We start from the raw sequence: 22,171 nt of genomic DNA, 5'->3' as shown, positions 1-22,171 counted from the left end.
CAACATGCTGCCATCTTTATGTAAATGTATTCAAATGCATTCTCAGCCCCGTAGACCATCATCTGTGCTGGGTGATGGCGGTGGAAAGCTGTTCAGTCACATTTCCTCCTGTAAGCAGGCGGGCAGGCTGATGAAGCGCACGATGAGGTGGACCCCTGCCAACGCGCCTGAGAAACCCCTATTAAACCCTATGTTTATATCAGGGCTGTGATTTACAAATGTGCGTTTTCTTGCCTTTAGGCATGTGCACCTCCTATGTCGCTTTGCTTTTTCATCAGGCGCACAGCAGACAGCAATAGAATAGCGAGGACGGGGTCCTTGCTGCATGTGAGCGGCGAGATGGGAAGGGGAGGGGGCGCGAGAGCAAGAGATGAGGAGAGGCGTGTGCATTTTCATCATAGTGGGTGCTGTTTTCTGGAGCCTGGCGCTCTGCTCATATTGAGATATTTCTTGAGTGGGTTGACACAATTATGCACACACTCAGCACTGTGTAAGGCGGGTTCTCCTCAGCTCCGGTCCACCTCTGATGTCCTGAGCTCGACTCTCAGCAACTTTATTGTTCTTCATTTCACTGTCATCCTGGGTGCCCTGAGAGACGGAGTAAAGTCTCCTGGCCCAGGTCTTCCAACCAGGATGGTGTTTGTCTCTCTCTCATACACACACACACACACACACAGACAAACACACACACCTATTGTTTCAGCAGCAGCAGGATGGCTGTAGTCCTCTGGGTAAGGATGTATGCTGACTGTATCAGGGAACACAGCAAGACATAGCAGTTTGTCAATGACCTGGTTATGCTGCATTCAACTGCAGCAAAGTTTGGTTAGATGCAGTGAGAGGAGATGCACCAGTGTGAGATGACGTTGTCTTGATTTCGACGAGGCAGAAAGGCTGAAAAATTTAACTGTGCTTCTAGTTTTAAATACAGATCTTCAGTTGATTTAAACTGAAACTTCATAGGCACTCTATCTTGTAATATTTTTTTTTGTTGATTAATTTTTGTTCAGATTTAAAAGTTTTAGCTTCTTTCTTCTTTGGATTTTCTTGCCCTTCTCTGTCTCTTTCTTTCTTTCTTTCTCTCTCTCTTTCTCTTGCGCTCTTTTTTCTTTCTCCTTCTGTCACAAGAAAACCAGGGGCTGCAGTTTGCTTAGCTGAGTCCATAAAGAGGCGTTTTAAAAAGCTGTGTTAACAGACCAACAAAGCTTTAAATGTGCCCCCCTCTGTGAAGGGGTGGTTCCCATAGGGATGTGGCATGGCGGTCCATTGGTAGGCCTCTATCCAGCCTCTCATTCAGACCAACGCTCAGTCACGGTCACTTATGGTAGGAGGGAAAATCACACAATTCAGCCTAGGCCTGATCCAATGACATGTTTTTTTAATGAGGTGGCTCTATGTCTTTGTTTGGGACCCAAATTCAAGTCCAGACCTGAGCAAGTCCAGCTGAATAAGATGCAAGGCCACGGCCAGGCACAACTTGGCACACAAAAAGCACAAAGAACCCAGCTTCTGTTGAACCAGTGAATGGCTCTCTACTTTCTCTATTGCTCTTCAGTACAGCCTAGAAAAACCAAAATGCAGACAATTAATTTTAATTCCGCATTGCTAATGACAGCATTTGCTGTACTTGTTGTCCTCTGTGCGCTGAAGGTCAAGCTGAATACTTATTATCTTTTTAAAAGCATATGGGAATGCCCAAGTGCCCGCAAGCCATTCCAGGCCCCTCTTCAGTTATTTCTTTTCCAGGGTCACACACAGAAAGATTTCTTTCTGTTTCATTTTCACTGGCCCTGGCGTCTTTTCCAGAAAGTGCCACACCATATATCACACATACATGTGCATGTGTCACACGGTGTGTGTACACCTGTGTGCGTGTGCCAGGTGCTCACTCGGTTGTATGTTCTGGGGTGAAGACTGTCATTAAACTGTCTGCCTGCATCACCAGACTCAACCATCACCACACACACGCACGCACGCACGCACGCACGCACGCACGCACGCACGCACGCACACACACACGCACAGGTTCACTTACTTAATGAAAATATAAAAAGCTTTCTGCCTTCATACAATACAAATCCTACTGATAACTAATACTTTACAATTCATGCCAAAAAAATCATGAGTATACAGAGCCAACAAAACAATTTTCTTTTCAGTTTAAAGTCTCTGAAATAGTAGTTTTGATCTAATTCCTGATTTATTCAGATTATGCCCTCCATTAAATCATGCTTGCTTGTTTGCCCTTGTATCGAGAATTTCCATTAAAAAAAAGGACTTGAATTACAGAGTTGATAGAAAGATGTTTTCCTCTCGTATCATTTATTCACTGCCGTTTTTTCTTTTTTTTTCATTGAAACTCATATCAAAATAGTCTTGAATAGTGGATTAATCAGTTCACAAAGCAGGGTTTCTACTGTCACTAGCAAATTTTTGTGTTTTTACTTTATTAGAAATCCAAATGAATAACGTAACATAAAATCGTATAGGATATGCAGAGAACATCTTTCTTTTTTTTTTTTTAAGATCTAACCAAACACTGAAAATGAACTGACTCTACAATAAACTATGGACTGTCCGCTGGACACGTCTGCTAAAGCACTCCTAAACCCTCTGGAAGAGCCAGCCCATCAGCCGCGCTACTTGTCTCTGATTTAGTCCGACTCTGTTCTTCACTCACGTTCAAGGCTTCGCTAATGTGGAATTAGTATGCAGAGAAGCAGCCAGGCAGTCCTGTGGATCTAATAGGTAGCCAGACTGGAGAAGTAGGCTAGAGTGGGTGGGTGGGGGGGGTTGCTCCCGGTTCTCCTTCTCTCTCTCTTCCCATTGCTGCCTTGTTGCCTATGCCCTGTCCTAAACCCTAATGGGATGTCAGACGTTCAGTCCAGTCTGAATTGAGCAGGGAAAACAGCTTGTTGTCTATCTGGGGGGAAAAAAAAAGAATTCCCCCATCCCCCCCTTTTTCCCCTCTGCTTCCTTTTGCTTGTGCATAGCGAGCACCCAAAGCTTCTCCCCTCAGTTTTCAGGCTATTGAAGGAGTCCCAGACACCCTCCGCTCCTCAGCCCCTCGGCCCAACTCTGCATACATTAGGCACGTCTCCCTGGTGTCTCAGCCGGTTCAGGCTCGCCAGACCGCCGGTCTGCCATCTCCCAATCTGCTGCTCCCCACTCCCCTTGTTCTGTCACTTTCTGTCTCATCTACTACACCCCCCAACCCAAAAAAAAAAAAAAAAAGAAAAAATTAATCAGTGTTTGAGTCTCTTTTATCTTGTGCTCGGTTCTATTTTCCAAGGATCACATGTCTGTCTATCTGTCTATCTATCTATCTATCTATCTATCTATCTATCTATCTATCTATCTATCTATCTATCGGGCGTCTCCGTTTCAGGCTGGATATTGTTTACATCTGTCTGTGTAATCGCTAGCAGAACCTCTCTAGACCTCACAGATGTTGCAATAATACAGGGGATTAGCTGGCTTAACACTTGCGCTTATTTGGGGAGTTTTCCCGATGGCTTGGTAGTGAAGCCTGCCAGCTCCTCTGAATTTGACCTTTTTTCTGTTTTCGCTCTGCTGAGATTCTGCAATCTCACTTCCCTTTGATTTGTGATTTTTTTTTTTTTTTTTTCGAAGTGTCTGGCCTGCTGATGCCTTTTTATCCAGATTGGTGCTCTGGGTTTTCACTTCCTGAAGCTTTATCAGTGTTTGGGTTAAATTACAGAGTTAAAGTACATGACAGGACGGATACAGCTACAGCAACTCAGCGGCTCATTTAACTGGTGTTCCATTCCTCCAATTAAAAAGAAAAAAAATTACAGTTTTACATAATGTACTCAAGCATTAACTCTGTGTAGCTGTAGCTAGCAGCGTGTTGTCGTCACTCTGATGACGCCTGAAAGATACCAGTCTCCCCCTGCCCTCCTCTTCAGCTCACACAGAAAGATAATTGGATGGCCTCCTCAGACTCAGCATCTCTGCCGCTCCGGTCTGCATCACGCTGCACAGCCCAGTCCTGTTTTATGACCAAGCAGATCCAGCGTCTGAGCGTGTATGTGTGTGTGTGTGTGTGTGTGTGTGTGTGTGTGTGTGTTTGAGGTCAATGTGTATCTGTCTGGATCCTAATCCCAGAGGTGATATTAGTCTGGAAAGGGGGGTGACCCATCCCCCCCGCCTCACACGTATGTATGTGGGTTTGTGCTGCAGGCGTTGGGGTCAACCAGGAAGCCCAGACAGGCTCTGCCTTGAACTTTGACCCATGGCTGTCTGCTAGCTCTGGGGTCATGCACTTCATTGATGCAGACAGCTGATAGACGCTCAAGCAAACGCGCACACACATGGACAGCCGTACGGAGCCTTGCTGTGGAGTGAACACGTGTCGGATGCTGATGATGGCACGGGCAGCGTCATCTTTACCGGTGCAGAAAACACACACCCCGTGATTCAGACAAAAACCGCAACGAGAACACTCACGCTTTCCCACAGGGTGGAAATCCTTGCAATATGTTTATTTACTTGAACAGAAATGACATTCAGCAATGGAGAATATCATTGTGCTGACTGCTTGATTTTTGGGTTCTTCTTTAACCAATTGTGTTTTGTTTTTCGTTGCATTCACAGGTGCGGAGAAGCAGGACACCGGGAAGATGCAAAGCAGGGACTGAGCGTTCCCCATCCAGCCTGATTAACAAAGCACACCTCCTGTCTGTAGCCAGTGTCTCCAAATGAGTTGATACTTGACCACATATGGAAACCGGCTCCTCCACACTTGCAGGAATAGTCACTTCGACACACACCATCAGTTCCATCATCGGTTGTCTCATCTGCACTCACTGTGAGAGTACACAGGTAAGTCAGAGTCACTTCTTAAAGGTAAGTTTTGAGGTTAAATCAGTGTAAGAGCTGTCAAAAAATAAAATGAAGCTGCCATGTAATGTTTTCACAGATTAGCTTAATCAGATATTAACTGCTATATTTGAGGCTAATTTTCGGTTGGAGATTGGTTGAGACTCCAAGGGGTCCTGCTTTCATTCTGTAATTTAAACTCTCAGTGTTTGACTGTGAAATGTTTCACCAAGAGTTCTGAGGCGGTGAGATCACAGATGATGAGCTTTCTCTTTTTAATAGGACATTCTGTACACACATGCATTTTTATTGATACCATCTTTTCTAAGTGTAATGAAGTTATTTGAAATGTAGTGTATGAAATCGCCTTACGTGGTTTGATATTAACTTTGAATAAAGTTGATGAATTTGTGAAAAACAAATGTCTTTGATTTTTTATTGCACCCTGTCTCTAAATTTTGACAATTGTTTGTTTTTAATTGCTCAGTGAGGAGTTTGTGTTTTTAATTGACAGTCTAAGGAGTATCATAATGATTCTCATTGTTTAAGGAGAGCTATACTTTCCTGTGTGTGTAAAGGTCAATGTATCTATTTTTTCTATACCCCTGCTGCTCAATAAAATACAAATGTATTTATTCTAAATAATGACCTTATTAGTTAATATGGATGTCATCTTCCCACATTTTTTATTACAATTTTGTGTTCATTTTCAGCTGATAAAATATTACTTTTAACTGCAGTTTGGAGTTTACATAAAGCTGCAGGGAAAAGCTGTAGCTGAATAGTTTACTAAAATAAAGCTATATGTTTTGACCTTGTAATAATTTGGCTTGATCTACGGGCTTGTTACACATTAGGAGTTTGACAGTACACCAGGGTCAAACTCACTGGCAAACCTTAAAGCATGGAATTCAAAATATCCTAAAAAAAAAAAAAACAAAAACATCAAAATCAGTCTGTTTGTACGAACCAAGGTTAGTGAATGAAAAACTAAGACTTGCATTATCTTAAAAATAATGGAAACACAGACAGTACATCAAACACAGCAATCATTACGCCTTTTTCATATTTTCTGTCAGTGTTTCATTAAGTCCATCTGGATCAGCGTATTTTACCCAATTAAAATGAATGAATTTCAATTTCTTTTAAAACTTAAACTGAATTTCGTTCCTAAACGTGAATAGTGATGGCTCTTAATTGTGTTTGTTTTTTCTGAAACTAGTGTTAATAGAGTTACATTACAAGTGTGATGCTTCCTGTACAAATAGCGACTGGAAAAGAAGCTCAGGCGTCTCTTGATTATTCCCACACTGGCTGCAGGGTTGGAAGAAGGACAGTTAAACCTAGTGTGGCCTAAATCTGTAGTGTCAATTAGGTGCCTTTGTGTATTTGCAGCAGGGGTGTTGAAACGAGTTGCTGGAGCTGAAGAAAACTGAACAATGATACACATTCATAACCACACACACACACACACACACACACACACACACACACACACACACACACACACACACATACACACACACACACACACACACACACACAAGCACAGGACCTTTTTTTTTTGTGGGGATCGCACCTCTTTTGTTTTCCCCAACAGCAAGTAAAGGTGATGCCCCACTGCCCCCAGTGTGCTCCAGTGCTCCTGCTGAAATGGGCTCCATGCTCCCCTCTCTCCCCACCTGCTTGCTCCACCTCACCACACCACTGTCCCCTCACTCACTCACTCACTCACTCACTCACTCACTCACTCACTCACTCACTCCAGGCTCGCCCTGACTGGTCCTGACCTGAAATTAGGACCAGACAAGCTTACATGGCCTCACCAGCATAAAAGAAATGTTGTGTGTGTGTGTGTGTGTGTGTGTGTGTGTGTGTGTGTGTGTGTGTGTGTGTGTGTGCGCACACCATGGCGCTGAAAGAAAGTAGGAGATTATCCCATTCTGTGTGTCCAGTCAGCAGTGCAGTATTGACCATGGTGGGCCACCCAGGGAGCGTCCAGCCAGCCGTGAGATGGCCTGATATACATGCTTACTGGCCACGCTAGATTCCCCCACTCTCACCAGGAGGAAGGCCAAGCCCTACAGGCTGGACACTTTCTAGAGAGAGACGCTGTATGTGAAGTGACCAGCCTTCTGTACACACACACACACACACACACTCACACAAACGCACACACATTTCAGCATAACCTCTCTGTACAGTGAAAGACATTGCCATCAGGTCATTTTCTGTGTCCTGTGAGGCGAGGCGGAGGTCACTGGGAAGGTGGAAAACCTCTTTAATGGTGGGAATGATACCATAACACCTATAGATGGAGTTACGGATCATGTCACATAAAGTCTGTATACAGTGTACAACTTTGACAGCAAGGCCCGAATATGTGAAGACAAGCGTAAAACAAAAAGAAAAAAGCTTGTGTTGAAAGATGCAGTTATTTGTTTTACTGGTGGATAGTTTTTTTTTTCTTATGTGTTTGTTTATTTATTCTGGGTTTTTTATGTTTGTTTTACATGTCCTTCTGTGTATTGTCAATTTAACTGTGTTATTTTCACTTTTGCTGCAATTTCATAATTTCATTGGGAAAGTGTTTCTTTTGGAACAAAAATGCACTGAATTCAAGAGTGCTGTGTGTGTGAAAAAAAATTATATTAAACACAAACACACTGATCTCTATTAAAAATAGGTCTGTTCAAAGTTCTTCTTCATGTCCAGCTGACTGAACCCTGAAGGATCCCTCACTTGTGAGCGCAGCTCTTCATTAACCCAGATGAGCCCCCAGGGGTCGTGGGTTAATTGTCCTCTAATTGTCTGACTGTTTGTTTGCCTGTTGAAGGAGAGTCCCTGACATCCCGCTCCGTTAACAACACAAAGGCCTTCAGGAGCAGGACTGAGCGGCATAAAGCTCTGAGGCTGTAAAAGCAAATGGGTCTGTTTGAAGAGTCTTGTTTATTGCATATAAACTATGAATAACAATCTGTGGCGTCACAAGGAAATGGACTTGTTAATTCTGTTTGAATCCCTGACAAATCAGCAATTACACAAAAAAGGGAAAAAAATGTGAAATAAAAACCGTGATGTGCCATATAAAATAAATAAATTCTGTGTTTTAATCAGGCTCATAAAACAAATGTATGTTTGCACAACGGTTGTGTATATTTTGTCCTTTATTTTGAGAAAACAGTGACTGACCCTTCAATAAAATTTTGAGCATCCTTTTTGTTCTGTTTAACTCACAGTCGCTGATTGTCTACACTGAGGTGAATTTCATGAACACAACTGGGAATTTTAATTAATTTTAAAGAGGAGAGAAAAGAATAAACAAATTCACACAATATATTTGTTACTGATTTTGTTCTTTAAAGCAAAACACTCTGCCTAAATTGCCTTTATGTTATGTTTTTATGCTTGTTAATGTTTTTCGTCTTTAAACAAAAAAAAATAAATCCTCCCAGATTTCAGAAATAATGCCTTTATCCTAGTTTTACTCCACTCCATCAGAATATTGTTGAATCTTTTCATGGAACTCAAATGAATTCCAAATCAGAGGTGATTCAGTTTTCCTAAACTGGCCTTGAGAAATTGCATCTTTAATCATCCTTTGTGAGAACAGGAGTGTATTCAGGACCCCTGACAGTGACGGGCGTTTTACTCTGAGACTATTTGCACAACTATAACCACGTTTGAGCAAGTTTCTTTATAACAAGAGCACATAAAATTCAACCTTTTAAAAGTCCTATTTATTTCGTGCATTCCCGTTATTTTTGTATTTAGCTGATGCTAACTCACCAGAAATTCATTAGTACAATAAGGTGAAATGACCGACTGACATTTCAGTCGAGCAAAATGATTGCAGCCTGGGGACTCTAGAAAAAAAAAGGTCATTTTAACCAAAATAATTGTAATTTTTTTGGGGGGGTACAGCAGATATTACAAACATAACACATGACATTGATACAATTTTTTGCCTTTGTTTTAAACTGGATGCTAAACAATTCAAACAGTTTGGGTTCAGGTCGCTCAGTCGAGGACTATTTCCACACCAACCCAGAAAGCACACATACAACATTAAACTCTAGGCGCTCTGATTTCAGACTCTGATTGTTCCTCTCACACTCAAAGGCTGAGTTAGGAAATGTGTTGAACTAATGTTATTGAATAGAAAATAAAAAAATTAAAAAGAATCATCCTGAATGTTGATGAAACTTAATCCTTCATGTTTTATGTTTATGTCTGTTGTTTTTGTGTTGATACATTAAAAATGCAGAAATAAATTGAAATAAAAGCTGATAGAAGCCAACCTGAGGCTTTTTCTACTCACCAATGTGTGTGTGGATGTGTGTCTGTGTGTGCAGAGTAATCAGGGGGGCTCCCCTGAACTTGGGCATCCCCAGACCTACCCTCAGACTCCTCATGAATGTGTATTCTTGGCCCACAATCCTCAAGGAGAAACAAGTGGCGGTTTGTCATAGAGTCAGGACACACATGGGTGGAGTTAATAACTGCAAGGGAGAGAGTCGGGGGGGATTGGGGGACAGGGTGCTCAAAAAAAAAAAAAAAAGTCAGAGAACTTGGAGCTTAGTTTGTCATGTTGACTGCAGCAGTGTCTTTGACTGTGGACGTAGAGAGCAGAAGGTTCACAGGACCCTGGCTATTATCATGCAAAGTCTGAGAGAGCTTCCCCTTCGTCAGTCCACCCACCCACCATCCACCCCCAGCTTCTTGTCCTGCAGAGAAGACACATACATGTTTAAAAAGCAACAGGAGGGTGCTCCTTGTTTTTATGCACACAACTGTAAAAACATTCCTCTTTTCCAGAATTATGATCACTGACATGAGAGTGTATTGCTAAAAACTGTCATCTGGCTATGCCTTTTGGACTTCTTTTCTTTTTAATGGAAATAAAAAAGCACAGTGAATAAAAACAGGTGCATTTTTGGGATGAAAAATGATGCACAGATTTTTCTTTCAGCATTTTTGTTTGAGAATTATTCTTTAACTTCCTCTGACCTTGACACTACCTTGACAGGCAGGAGCAGAAAATTGGCCTCAAAGCAAGAATGATTGCGAGCAATAGCTTTGTCACAGCATGTTCCCAGGGGTACAAACTTCTATTTAAAATTTCTATTTTAATATCTACATGGAATCAGCCTTGCGCCCTGCGTTTTATTTGTGCCTTCTGTTGTCAGCTGCACCTGTCATCTGTTTCACCAGATCCTAAGATTGGAAGAGGCTACAACTCATTTGGTGCTTGAACACGTTTAAATGCCAAGTGGGTGAAAATGGACCCGTAGTGGAAGCACATACCTTTACATACATTTACCTCTTTTTAAATGCAAACACTCCATGCAAATGAATGTGATAACTGCCCTGCGGCTTGAAAAAGTCAGTAGAGGTAACAAGTACAGCGCTTTGCTTGCGCGAACACATTTATGTACTCAGATTTATGTGCACCACGTTTTCAGTGAAGGAGTCTGCGTTTATGCGTGTGTGTGTGCGCGCGTATAAATATGTGTGTTTGCACCCCTTCATCTGCACTTGGAGCTGCTGTTTGGAGCTTGCATTTGATTGAGTGAAGGCCAACACTGCCTGAACACTCCCTCTAATGGAAGAGCGGAGCCCAGCAGCTCAGTAATGCACTGACCCCAGAGCTTTTACAACGCTGCCAGCCGATAAGTGGCAGTATGCTGGATCTTATAAAATTAACAAGACTGAGCTATGGGGAGAGGGAGCGCCGAGGGTGGCAGCAAAAGAGGATGACAACCCTAAAGGACTTGTAAATATCAGCATGCATGCATGAAGGGAATAAAGCTTTTCCTTGCTGACTTTTACAGACGAGGTGATGTGATTAGCAGTTTTTTTTTTTTTTTCATCAGATCCTTTCCTTTTTTTTTTGGAGTGAAAGTTTACAGGCAATCATTTACGGTTCAGTTTATGTTAGATAAAGCATCCCCCAAGGCATTTTAATGCCGGTGAATTTATGAAAGCAGTCTCAGCGCCAGGTGCTTGGAAAGGGAACACAGAATGGGCCCTTGAAAGTGATGACAACTGGATCCCAGCCAGCATCTAAAAAGTCACTAGCAGGGCTGCGAACATGCATGTTTGCATTTAATAAACACTCACTGCTAAGCCTGTGCAGGGGTATATGCACAGCATTAGCTCAAAGTCAAACAGCCCCTTATGTCTGTTCACACAGCAGTATTTGGGAGAATGGCCCCGTCCAACAGCAAATTGTGTATTTTTAATACATGAAGAATGATATTGCAGACACAGCTACTGCTTCTACACATCCCAATCTGAATCAGCCCAGAGTTTCATTCCTATCTGCATCCCAGTGTAACTTCCTCACCTTTTTCACACCCAGTGAGTCTGGGTGTGTGCGTGCACAGGAGGCAGTATTTGTAAGCATTTCTCCCCTTATGCTGTGGATTTGTGTGTACGTGTGTATGTGTGCGTTGCGCTCCAGTAGGGGGGTTCAAAGTGAATTATTCATGCGAGATTTGAATACATGCAAATGGTTCATTCCCCTCTCTTGGCACAATTCCAGGTTACCTATAGCAACAGCGCCTCCAAGAAGCAGCTTCCATCCATCCTTCCTCCTCCTCCTCCTCCTTGTTCTCCTCCTCCTGCTTCTCTGCTTCTCTCAGCCACCCATCCTCCTTTCATGTTATCCACCCATTCGTATTGTTTCTACTGTTGCGGTACCAGGCTGTGTGGCTGCACACTCCAGGGTAGTGGGATATCCCATCATTCACAGTCAAGGTCATATAAGCAGGATGGATGTGAGATTGGGGGGGGGGGGGGGGGGGCGTTGTACACACAGATTGAAGGAGGGCAGCATCCTTCCAACCAGCTGCTCAGATGCAAAGTTCAGAAGGCAATACTAAGCCTCCAGCAGAGAAAAAAGAAACTGTTTCCGGGCGGTGAATAATGCAATCAACGCACAGTTCTGATTTATTTACAGCTTGTGCGCATTAGCAGTAAAACAGGATTCGAATGCAGCCTACCACTTTCAAGAAGCCTGTTTATTATATTTCCCACAAATGTATCATTTAAAATAATAAATAATACATGACTGAATTTAAAAAAAGATATGGTTAATATAATCAAACCAAAAATGTAGCTTACACATTTTTTACACTAGTTTTACCCCCCCCAAAAAATCTATTATTTTGATATTGATGAATGATATTTGATAAACACTGTAGTGGTGAGCACTCTTGCTTCATCATGAGATGATTGTGGTTTTAAATCCAAGTATAGCCTTTCTGTGTGGAGTTTGCATGTTCTTCATGTGGTTTTCTCTTTGTATTCTGTTTCCATCACACTCATAAAAAAATGTTAATTTGTGATACTAAATTGCCCATGGGAGTGAATGTGGGTGTGTGGGTGTCTGTTACTTTGGATTTACCATGTAATGGACTGGTGACCCACGATAAATGAATCAAACATAGACTTGTATGTACAGTGTAATGATAATATTTCTAATAAATGTGTTTCTGAAAAGATATTGGTTGCCATGACTGTTGTTATTTATATGTATATGTGTTTTTCTTTCTATAAATGCCTAGAAATTAGTGTGAATTTTGTGAATATGAATAAAGTTGAAGTGAATTGAATTAATACACTGCTTTAAATTGGAACCAATATAGATAATGCATAAACAAATAATAAAAGAACACTTTCAAAAAAATCATCGTGAAATCTGTTTTTCTAATTAATCCACTTTTTATAACCTGGCCATTTGCACTATAAAACTGGGATACATTTATGCATATTATATACAATTTATAACCGCAATTCAACATTTGAAGATGAATAAATAATTATTGTATGTTTTTTTACAGAGGGTGGATATGTTGAAAATAGTTACAACAGTCTAAGAATCAGTGGAAATGCCTGCAGGCTGGTGTGACTGAGCAGAGGACAGGTCAAGTTCAGGCCACGAGGTGATCAGAGCCTAAATAACCTCCATTAAGGAGCTCTCTGCACAGAGGAGCCGCTCAATGCTGCCATCTACAGACAGGGAATGGTGCGGCTGTTTTTTTTTATTATTTTTATGGGCATTGTATTGAATTATTTTAATTTTCCGTAAGTAATTTGACTCATTCTTAGCTTTGAAACCAGGCGCACTCGATGATTAATTGTTCTCTCTCTTTTGTTATTTTTACTATTTTTGTCCTTCACAAAGAAGGAAAGAAGGAAAATTCATACAACGTGAGGATGGGAACATATTTAGGTCCCCACTATAAAAACAGATGAGCGGAACAAGATTCATGTTCTGTGTAATGACTTGATTTTTTTCAACTTCACTTGATTTAAAATTAGTGTATTACATATCTGAGTAAATGAATAAAATAAATATAAATCATTTTAAATACATAATTATGTGTCTTATCAGTACATCATAATTCATCATTTTAGACCAGTATGTTTCACCTTGTGTGCTTTTTTTCCAAAATAAGGAGCAGTGCAGTTTAGTTGCAGTAATGTGTGGTGACCAGTTCTAAACTAACTAACTAGCTCATCAGACTTTATTAATTCTCTTGGGGAAATGTTTTTTTTCTACATTTACTCATGTGATGGGCAGTCACATTAAGACACTCCAGGGAGATAATGGGGGTCTAGGGATTCACCTCCAGGATCTTACTCAGGGACTCACTGTTGACCCATCCACAGTGGGATACAGACCTGTGAACTTTCAATCCCAAGTCGGCCTCTTTTAAGCATTGTGGTATCCCACACAGAATCTATTCTGTTTCTTTACAAACTGTCGGTGAGGACTGACTACGTCATCCTGAAACTTACTTCCATCCATGTGATACGCTGATATTCAAAGCTGGTGTCGATGGAGCTGTGCCCAGCTGACTCAGGGTGAATGCACTTTGCTCTCTGGACAGGTTGCCAGTACATCAGGACAACACTCAGAGAGAAAGACAGTTGCACACACTCACATTCACACTTACAGGGAAATAATTTTTTAGCATTTACATTAAACATAATGTAGTGATTTACAAATCTCATGAAGCCACATAGTTCCCAACAGAAAGCTGTCACATGACATATCAAAACAGAGAATACTAATTCATTCATTCATTTTGTTTGCAGCAATACATCTGAAAACTGGTTGAGAAGTGCTATTTTGTTTCATTTAGCAACTGAATCTCAGGTAAATGAGGAGGTCTTCTTCATAACCTCGAGTTGATGTGGTTTAACATTATATTGCGATGTATGAGAGTTCTTGGTCAAATGGAAAAAAAACTCTGGATGGTAGATTATAACGTTCAAAAACCTCAAAGAACTGTCAATATCAGATGCCGAATTTTAAAGTGTTTGCTGTAAACAAGTTGGTCTCTCTCCTCTTCAGTCCACAACTTTTTTCATTTTACTTCAGCTCATTTAAAATAAACCTTGGCCCAGGGTAGATGGTAAAAAAAATAATAGCATTTCTGGATTGTGTTCATATGAAGGTTGTTGTTTTTTTGTTTTTTTTTTTAAGATACAGCTTTAATTCATATTTGTGGATTGAACAGTAATTGAGTTCATGGGGGGGGGGGGGGGGGGGGGGGGGTGCAAAAATATGAGGAAGTTTTATTGTGTGAAAGATTTGAAAAATGACCCAAAACAACGTATTTAGAGAGTTCCCATGGTCTACAGAGGCTTTGGCCTTTCCTGAGCTCTTCCATAGCTCCTTCTTCCAGCCTACACAAACAAAGAACATGTGTGACCGCTCCAGATCAGCCTTCTTGGTCTAGGTGGGGACTCTGCTTCAGCTCCTTCCTCCAGCCAAAAGTCAGGTCTCCAGTCAGACAAGCCCTCTCAGTATCTGCATTAATACCATCAATGTTCTGACTCTGTATCACTCTGTCTTCAACTCTGTCAACAAACACTCTCTTCAACTCTGTCTCACTCTCTCCAACTATCCAAGAAAAACTCCCACAAACACTCACTCCAACAAGCCAAAATGCCTCCCTTATATTTGATAAGCCCCTGCAACTGGGTGTGTCAAACAAAAATAATAAATTCAAACAAGGCATATTTGTGGCCACTAAACAAACAGATAAATTATCTGAGATAATCATATTAAACACCAGTGAAATGTAAATAGAAACCCACTCATTAATATGATGCATGTGTCAGTTCAAACAGAAGCTATACCTACCTCGTGGATTAATTCAGAGCAGCTGGCCTGGTGGCCACTCTCCCGCCCAGCGGCCCTATGAAGCTGAGTCGGTAGGAGCGCCTCTGTTTGGCCGTGTGAACGTCTGTTTGAGTGAAATGGGGAGAAAACACCGCGTCTGTTGTCTGTGGTGTAAATGTGTGAGAGCTGATGTGCAGGAGTGGGACTGCAGAGTGTGAACCCTCACCTGAGCTCCAGAGCTGATTCTGGGAGGAATCGTGGTGAGGCTTTATTGGGGCGCAGCGACCCAGGAAGTGGAGAAATGTTTGGCACGTGTGAGCACTGTCTTCATTCAGTGACAGGGGGCCGCTCAGTCACATGTTGTAAATAAAATGTTAGTTTATTATTCAGAACTGCTGCAGGCTTTTTTCCCAGTAAGTGTGGAGGGCGTGTGAATGTATTTCCACCCCATTTCAGAAACTCTTTGTGCAGTTTGGATCAACACATACACCACGCTAATTGTAGAAAGTGTATAAGCTATAGATGTTTCATGTGGTTCTTCAGGAAGATACCTGGATATTTCAGACGAATTAAATCCTTTATTGTGGGCAGTGCTGGTCCAAAAACAGTGATTCCAAAATATGGTTTGAGACACAATGTGTGTCGCCAACAGATTTTCTGTGGGTTGTCAGATGAGAGAGTAAACCTTTTAACTCCGTGGATCAAGCTGACGACTTCAAATATAAGTATGACAGAGCTTTTTCATTATATGATGTTTGTTTCAGATGTGGTCCAATGTAAAAATGGGTCAGTCATGACTATCTGGGGGAGCAGCCCCCTCAAGTGGACACAATGAGTAACTGCTACCTGTTGTGTTCAAACACTTTATTGCAAGGTCAGCTGTGATTTGAGAAAAAAACCCAGCAAATATAGATCTTTGGATACACTGTATTTATACACTGTATACTTGAAATGCTTTGCACATAAAACACATATATGGGTTAACAGTGTTTTCATTTTTTTGGGGAGGGGGGTTAAACAATGCTTTAGGAATAATAGCATTCATGTAATCTGCACAACAATGTGAGCACAGTACAAAAGGTGCAACCTAAATAATACACACATAAATCAATTTGTAATACATTTTAACATATTTAAACCTACAGACAGATTTATTCATTGTTTGATTAGCATCCAGACTCCACAGCTGTGTGCAGGGCAGATATTGAACGTGTGCAGTCCCGCTGACAACACCACCCTCCGACATTCGCTCACTCCATTAATATACATTCAGTCCAACATTGGCACCGTCACTGAGTGCTAGATTAAAAAAAGACACCAACATTGCAGCCACAAATAATTGCCTGAGGTGTCAAGTTTTCAAGATCAAAAACATTGATCTTTTTTTCCTTTAGTTTTTTTTAAAGTAGGATTTTCTCTGGATAAACTGAATGATTCAGGTCTCTGTGTTTTCTAAGGACTGAATTTAAAAACTAATGCAAGTCTGACAAAGTGCAAAGATTAGCAGAAAAGCGCAATTCACTGTGTGAATTAGTTTCCTCATATTGTTATGATTTTAACTACAATGACAGTCATTTCACAACAAAGTTTCCATAGTGTGAACAACACTTCCTAAAAAACCGTTCCTTTTCCTCGATGAGTGTCTTTACCTGTGCGGCTAACAGCTCTCCTGTCTACTCATCCATACCTCTGCTGTCCTGCATATCTGAACCAAAACTGCAGAAAGATGCCCGTCTGAACAAGCAGAGATTTGCCTCCCTGTTACATTCTCGCCACTCTGGCGTGATTCAGTGGATGAAGAAGCTCATCTGATGCAATTTGAGCAGCAGGTTTTGTGTGATGTCAAACGTAGTGAAGCTGATTCCCACTGCAATGGGGCCTTTAACCCAGTTCATGCTCAGGCCTTTGTACAGTCCGCGTGTGACACCCTCCTGGGTTACGATCTCACGCATGGTCCCCATGATGGTGTTGTAGGACGAGCCGGTGACTCCGGCGGTCTGCATGCGTCGCCGCACCACGTCCAGGGGGTATGAAGCTGACTGTCCAATGAGCCCTGCACAGGCACCGAAGGCTAAGCGCTCATGAGGGTAAGGCTGAGACCGCTTTGTCTTTTCTGCAGAGAGATAAAAAAAAAAAAAGAAGAATTTTAAAACAGAATTTTTAATACATTTAATTGTATTAAATTAACATCAAAGGTAAAACTTACCTGCATGTAATTTTTTAAGTGTTTCATATGTGAAGAAGGTGATTCCTGCGTAAGGGATGACACCCAGGATAGTGGGAGTGAAGCCTCGGTAAAGCGTCTTCACACCTTCTTCTTGGGAGATCCGTACAAACACATGCATAATGTTACTGTACCTGTTGGAGAAAAAGAGTAGTTAAACTAAACTGTGGAGAAGCATTTGCCATTTTCAGTTGAAGGAAGGAACGAAGTGCAAATACTTTAATGAGCAGCGTTCTCAAGGATTCTCACTTAACTTGGTTCTGTTTAGTCTTTCTGGTTAAGTTGTAACAAAATATCTGCGTGTAAAAACTCTTTAAATATTTAAAGTTTGCTTTTATACAACCCTATTCCCCCAAAAATCATAGCATAATGTCTGTAGTCTATCTTTTTATCCCCACATAACATGCTAAGACATTATTTTTTTAATTTCATGGAAATTAGTGAATTCTAAATTCATGGCTGTGATGCATCTCAAAAAAGTTAAAAACAGGGCAACAGGAAAAGTAAAACTGCCATTCAAAAACAACTGGAGGAGCATTTTGCAGATATTGTTTGGCAACAGGACAGTAACATGAAAGAGTATAAAAGAAGCTTTCAGAGAAGCACAAAGTCTGAGATCTAAAGATGGAAAATCCTATCTGTAGCAAAATGCATCTTAAAATTGTGGAACAAAGAGAAGTTTTTTGGTTTTTTTTTTGCTTGTTATCTTTCTCCATGCTTAAGTTTAAGCCCCACCACTGACAATATATTCCAGGTGCTTACATTTCTTTAGCTGTGACGGCCATCCTGGCTCTCACCATGTCCAGTGGGTAGGTGAGCATGGCAGCGGTCGTGCCCGCCAGAGACCCCGCCAACAAACGAGGGAACGGGGGGAGAGCTCTGAAACAAAAAAGGAATCAAAAAGTCGGCTAAGTAAACAAGTCGCCATCCAGCCATCAGCTACAAACTAAACCAAACAAATACTTTAAAAAATGCAGAGTGAGTACTCACTTTCCCTGGAAGCCATAGTAACTCCCCAGCAGTCTTTTGTACTGTTCATGTGAGCAGAATTGAATGGCAGCGTAGGGCATGACTCTCACCATAGTGGCAGAGTTTCCCCTCCACAGGCTAAGCAGCCCATCTTTCATGTAGGTGCAGTAGATGAGCCTGAAGGCCTCCTGTGGGTGGGGGGTAGATTTTGTCAGAAACAGACTTCAGGCACATTTTCTAGACCTAACAAAGTTCCCATTAAAATTCCACAACTATTATAAGTTTGCTGTACACTGCCTTGCTTATGACAGAAGACAATGTGTAAAATTATATAATAATGAAGTAATCAGTCTGTGATTAGTGACAAATTTAGACAGCTCAACTCACCTTGGCAGAAAATCTGTTTGAAGACACTGTGAAAGGAAAAAACACGGTCAACGTCAGCATGGAACAACAGTCTCCTGTGCAGGCTAAACACTCTTCTAAGAGGATTAACTATCAGTTACGGCATACTTGAAAACTCTGAAACAACAAAAAATACTGTTGCATTCCTGAGCAGTTTGGTATACATAACAGGTTATGTCACCCTGTTTACAGCTGGAGGGAAAGAAGTAATCGGCTGTCGTTGTTCTTGCCTTGAAAAATAATCTTGGTACGGTCTAAAGGTGCAATGACTGTTTTGGCCACAGCTCCAGCAAATGCACCACACAGCAGGGAGTCCAGAGTGGTCCATCTTGATCTCAGGTCCTGTTTAGACACATTCAGTCAGATGATTGATTAGTGTGTCATAATCTATCGCTAATGAGATGTCTATGGGAGAAAGCATGTTTTTATCTTTGTTTAAAAAAAAAGTGACGCAAATGCTGGACTTTTATCGGAACAAGTGTGCAAATATCCAAATGTTCAATTCAGCTTTATTTATATTGCGTCAGATACAACACAGTCATTTCCAAGCGTTTCTACAGAGAAAGCCCTACAGTTCCACATGAGCAAGCATAAGTGCCTGTGGGAAGGAAAAACTGTTTTAACAGGAAGGAAACTTTGCAAAACCAGGCTCAGAGGTGGCAGTTTTCTGCTGTTCCAGTTGGCATCAGGTGATAGAAGGAGAGAAAAGGATAGAACAGACAGACTGATCTCTGATCAATCAATAACCAGCAAAGATAGACCAACAGATGACCTGAATCTGCACGTGAAGTCTGCTACGCCAAATAGCAACAGATAAAACCACACTGAAGTCAAGCTGTTTGTGTGCTCACAGAGATATGTGGAACAGTTGAACCCAATAAACAATCCCACACACTGATAAGAAGAGCACTTAAAACAAACACATCTCACGCAAAGTAGAACATGAACAATTTGAAGCTGGATGTCTTTCATTCACCCTTTTAGTACTTCAGTAAAGAGTGTGAAACTGATTTCCTGATGTATTTGTGCTGTCTCATGTCAACATTAAAGTATTAGGCTGTAAATGTTTGCTTGTGAATGACAGTCGGCCCGACTGCTGCGTAAACAGAGTCTAGCTTTGGATTATCTGGCACCTCACTGCTAAATACAGCCATGTACTAGTAGAGGCATGCCCTTCACTGCTTGTTTAACACCACAGCAGCTGCTCTGCATGTTAGTTACAACAACCAGTATAACACTAATCATGTCTGGGACACTTTGGAAGGTTTACCATGTAAGAGTTAACAGTCTAACAGCAGAAAGGCAGAGTTGAGCAAGATTTTCCAGCCTTTTTTTTTTTTTTTTTTTTTTGAGATAAACAAGTTTAAAATCCATACCCCCGACCAAACCACTCATAATACTGAAATGTGTACGTAAATATTCACCTTTGCTTGGTTGGACGGTGGCAGAGTCAACACAGTGGCCTGGGCCACAGGCAGGTGACTCTGGTGGTCGCGGACTTGGTGGGCCATGTGTGCCCTTCACGGATCACAGAGACTGTCAATCTCTTGGTCACTCATTCAAGGAGAAATGACACCCTCTGTGGAGAAAAGTGAGAACAAATAATCAAGCCCCACTCGGACATGTGTCGCAGTTCCTTTTTTTGTTTATATCCCAACACGGATGGGATACTGTCCAACACAGACTGTAAACAATGGTATTCTATCACAGGGGGTCGATTCTGCTTTGTTTTTGTTTTCCTGCATAGAGCAAATACACTATCAAATATGAGCAATCACACTAACCCTATTGTCGAATATTTAGAAGCAGATCAGGCAACTTGGTGACCACACCTTGCAAAAATAGTCAAGCATACACAACCATTGTATAAACACGCTAATGCATAATTGTCTTTTTCAGTTACATGAAGTTGCATCGTGAATAAGTCTCATATATGTTACCTTTCTTCCACGTTTAAAAGGCCAGAAATGTTCGACGCGTCGCCTCAGTCAGTGATGCAGCCTGTTGTAAACATTAGTTTGCTCGCTGGGGGCTCGCCCGTCGACTCCCCTCGACACGCAGCGGGGCTCGTCTCGCACGTCGCCTGCCTTGTTGTTGACGTCCCTGAAGATGAGGCTGAATGACAGCTGGCGAACTGCGGCGGACCGTGCAGGCTGTTTTTAGGCGCGGCCTACGAGGAAATCCAGTACAGGCCTGCGCGAAAGATTGTTTATCTGCGCTATCTTAAGGAAACTGGGACAGTGTGTCTCTATTTTGGACTACAAGAACCGAGAGCTAATTCCGTTATTGTACAAGGGAAGTCCCGCGAGAGTTCGAACGATATTAGGTTGCCAGGTTTCCCATCTAATAACGTGTTTATCTCTCTCTCTCTCTCTCTCTCTCTCTCTCTCTCTCTCTCTCTCTCTCTCTCTCTCTCTCTCTCTCTCTCTCTCTCTCTCTCTCTCTCTCTCTCTCTCTCTCTCTCTCTCTCTCTGCTTGTTTACGTTTTCTTTATTTTCAACTTAGAGTGGTTAAATATCCATGTGAATACGTCCAACATTGTTACTTATGAGCAGCATTAAAATGTTGTGCAGCTCAAGCAGACCTAAACAGTGTAGCCTTCCACTTCAATTCGAGGTGCTTGATTTGCACTCAGTATGGTTTAATCATGTCTATTGGTGCAAATGTGTTTTATCAGTATTGTTCTTTTGGATTTCCTCCTCTTCAACTGAACCTATCACCCAGGGCTTCAGGCCATCAAAACCCACCAACAACTTCCAATTAATGAACCTCAAATAGTTTTCAATGCAGGTCATACACAGTGCATGACTGTGGAATTCACAGGGTGAATTGGAATCAGTACTGAGAGGCTGCCTAAGCTCTGAAAATGTTACATAAGTGAGATCCATTTCTCTTCTATAACTAAGCAGTACAATAGTTGCAGCAACATTTCACCTTCAACAATTATTTCTCAAATAATTGCAAAACATGAAACCATGCAAAAGTGAAGACATAATAATCCTCACTGGTTAAAAGTTTCACATTGTAGGAATCGTATGAAATCTGAAGAGAAGGGACCGTTTAAAAGTTAAACATTAGATGTGTTTTTATTAGTACAAACACCAACTATTTTATAACTGTATGATTAAGTGAAATTAATCATTATTGATTCATTGATTGATTCATCAATGGGCCACACAGAGGTGCAGTGGTTAGTGCTCGTCCCTCGCAGCAAGAAGGTGGGTTCAAATGCCGGCCAGGGCTCAGGCCTTTCTGTGTGGAGTTTGCATGTTCTCCCCGTGTGTGCGTGGGTTCTCTCCGGGTACTCCGGCTTCCTCCCACGCTCCAAAAACATGCATGTCAGGTTAATTTGTCACCCAAAATTGCCCCTAGGTATCAATGTGTGCTCCAGCCATCCGCGACCCCGGAAAGGAGAAGGGGTAGGTAACGAATGAATGAATGATTCATTTATTCATCTTCTGTACTTTATCATGTTCAGGGTCGCATGTTGGAGCCAATCCCAGCTAGTTTATGAGGGTAAACACACCGACAGACAACCACACATACTTATATTTACACCTTGAAACAATAGTGTCACCACTTAATCTCAC

General features: G+C 41.6%; 1 protein-coding gene across 1 annotated transcript; it reads right to left on the bottom strand.

Moving 5' to 3' along the window:
• Positions 1–15,838: 15,838 nt before the first annotated feature.
• LOC115382334 (mitochondrial coenzyme A transporter SLC25A42) lies at positions 15,839–20,844 on the bottom strand. The gene is made up of 8 exons (XM_030084066.1): positions 20,522–20,844; positions 20,006–20,160; positions 18,812–18,923; positions 18,564–18,589; positions 18,198–18,364; positions 17,970–18,086; positions 17,190–17,341; positions 15,839–17,096 (listed from the first exon to the last, which is right to left on the bottom strand). Exons 2-8 carry the CDS (start codon positions 20,090–20,092, stop codon positions 16,771–16,773), a joined length of 987 nt encoding a protein of 328 aa, XP_029939926.1. The 5' UTR covers positions 20,093–20,160; positions 20,522–20,844; the 3' UTR covers positions 15,839–16,770.
• Positions 20,845–22,171: the final 1,327 nt, after the last annotated feature.

This window comes from Salarias fasciatus, chromosome 23, assembly GCF_902148845.1.
Source record: "Salarias fasciatus chromosome 23, fSalaFa1.1, whole genome shotgun sequence".
Lineage (NCBI taxonomy): Eukaryota > Metazoa > Chordata > Actinopteri > Blenniiformes > Blenniidae > Salarias > Salarias fasciatus.
The sequence above is the reverse complement of the archived record's forward strand: the minus strand, read 5'-3'. Positions and strand labels throughout refer to the sequence as shown.

Coding starts and splice junctions, on each gene's coding strand:
- LOC115382334 (XM_030084066.1), bottom strand. CDS start 20,092: ATGGCCCACCAAGTCCGCGACCACCAGAGTCACCTGCCTGTGGCCCAG. Junction 18,087..18,197: donor TACTATGGCTTCCAGGGAAA/GTGAGTACTCAC, acceptor TTTTTGTTTCAG/AGCTCTCCCCCCGTTCCCTC. Junction 17,342..17,969: donor GCCGTCACAGCTAAAGAAAT/GTAAGCACCTGG, acceptor TTTCTCCAACAG/GTACAGTAACATTATGCATG.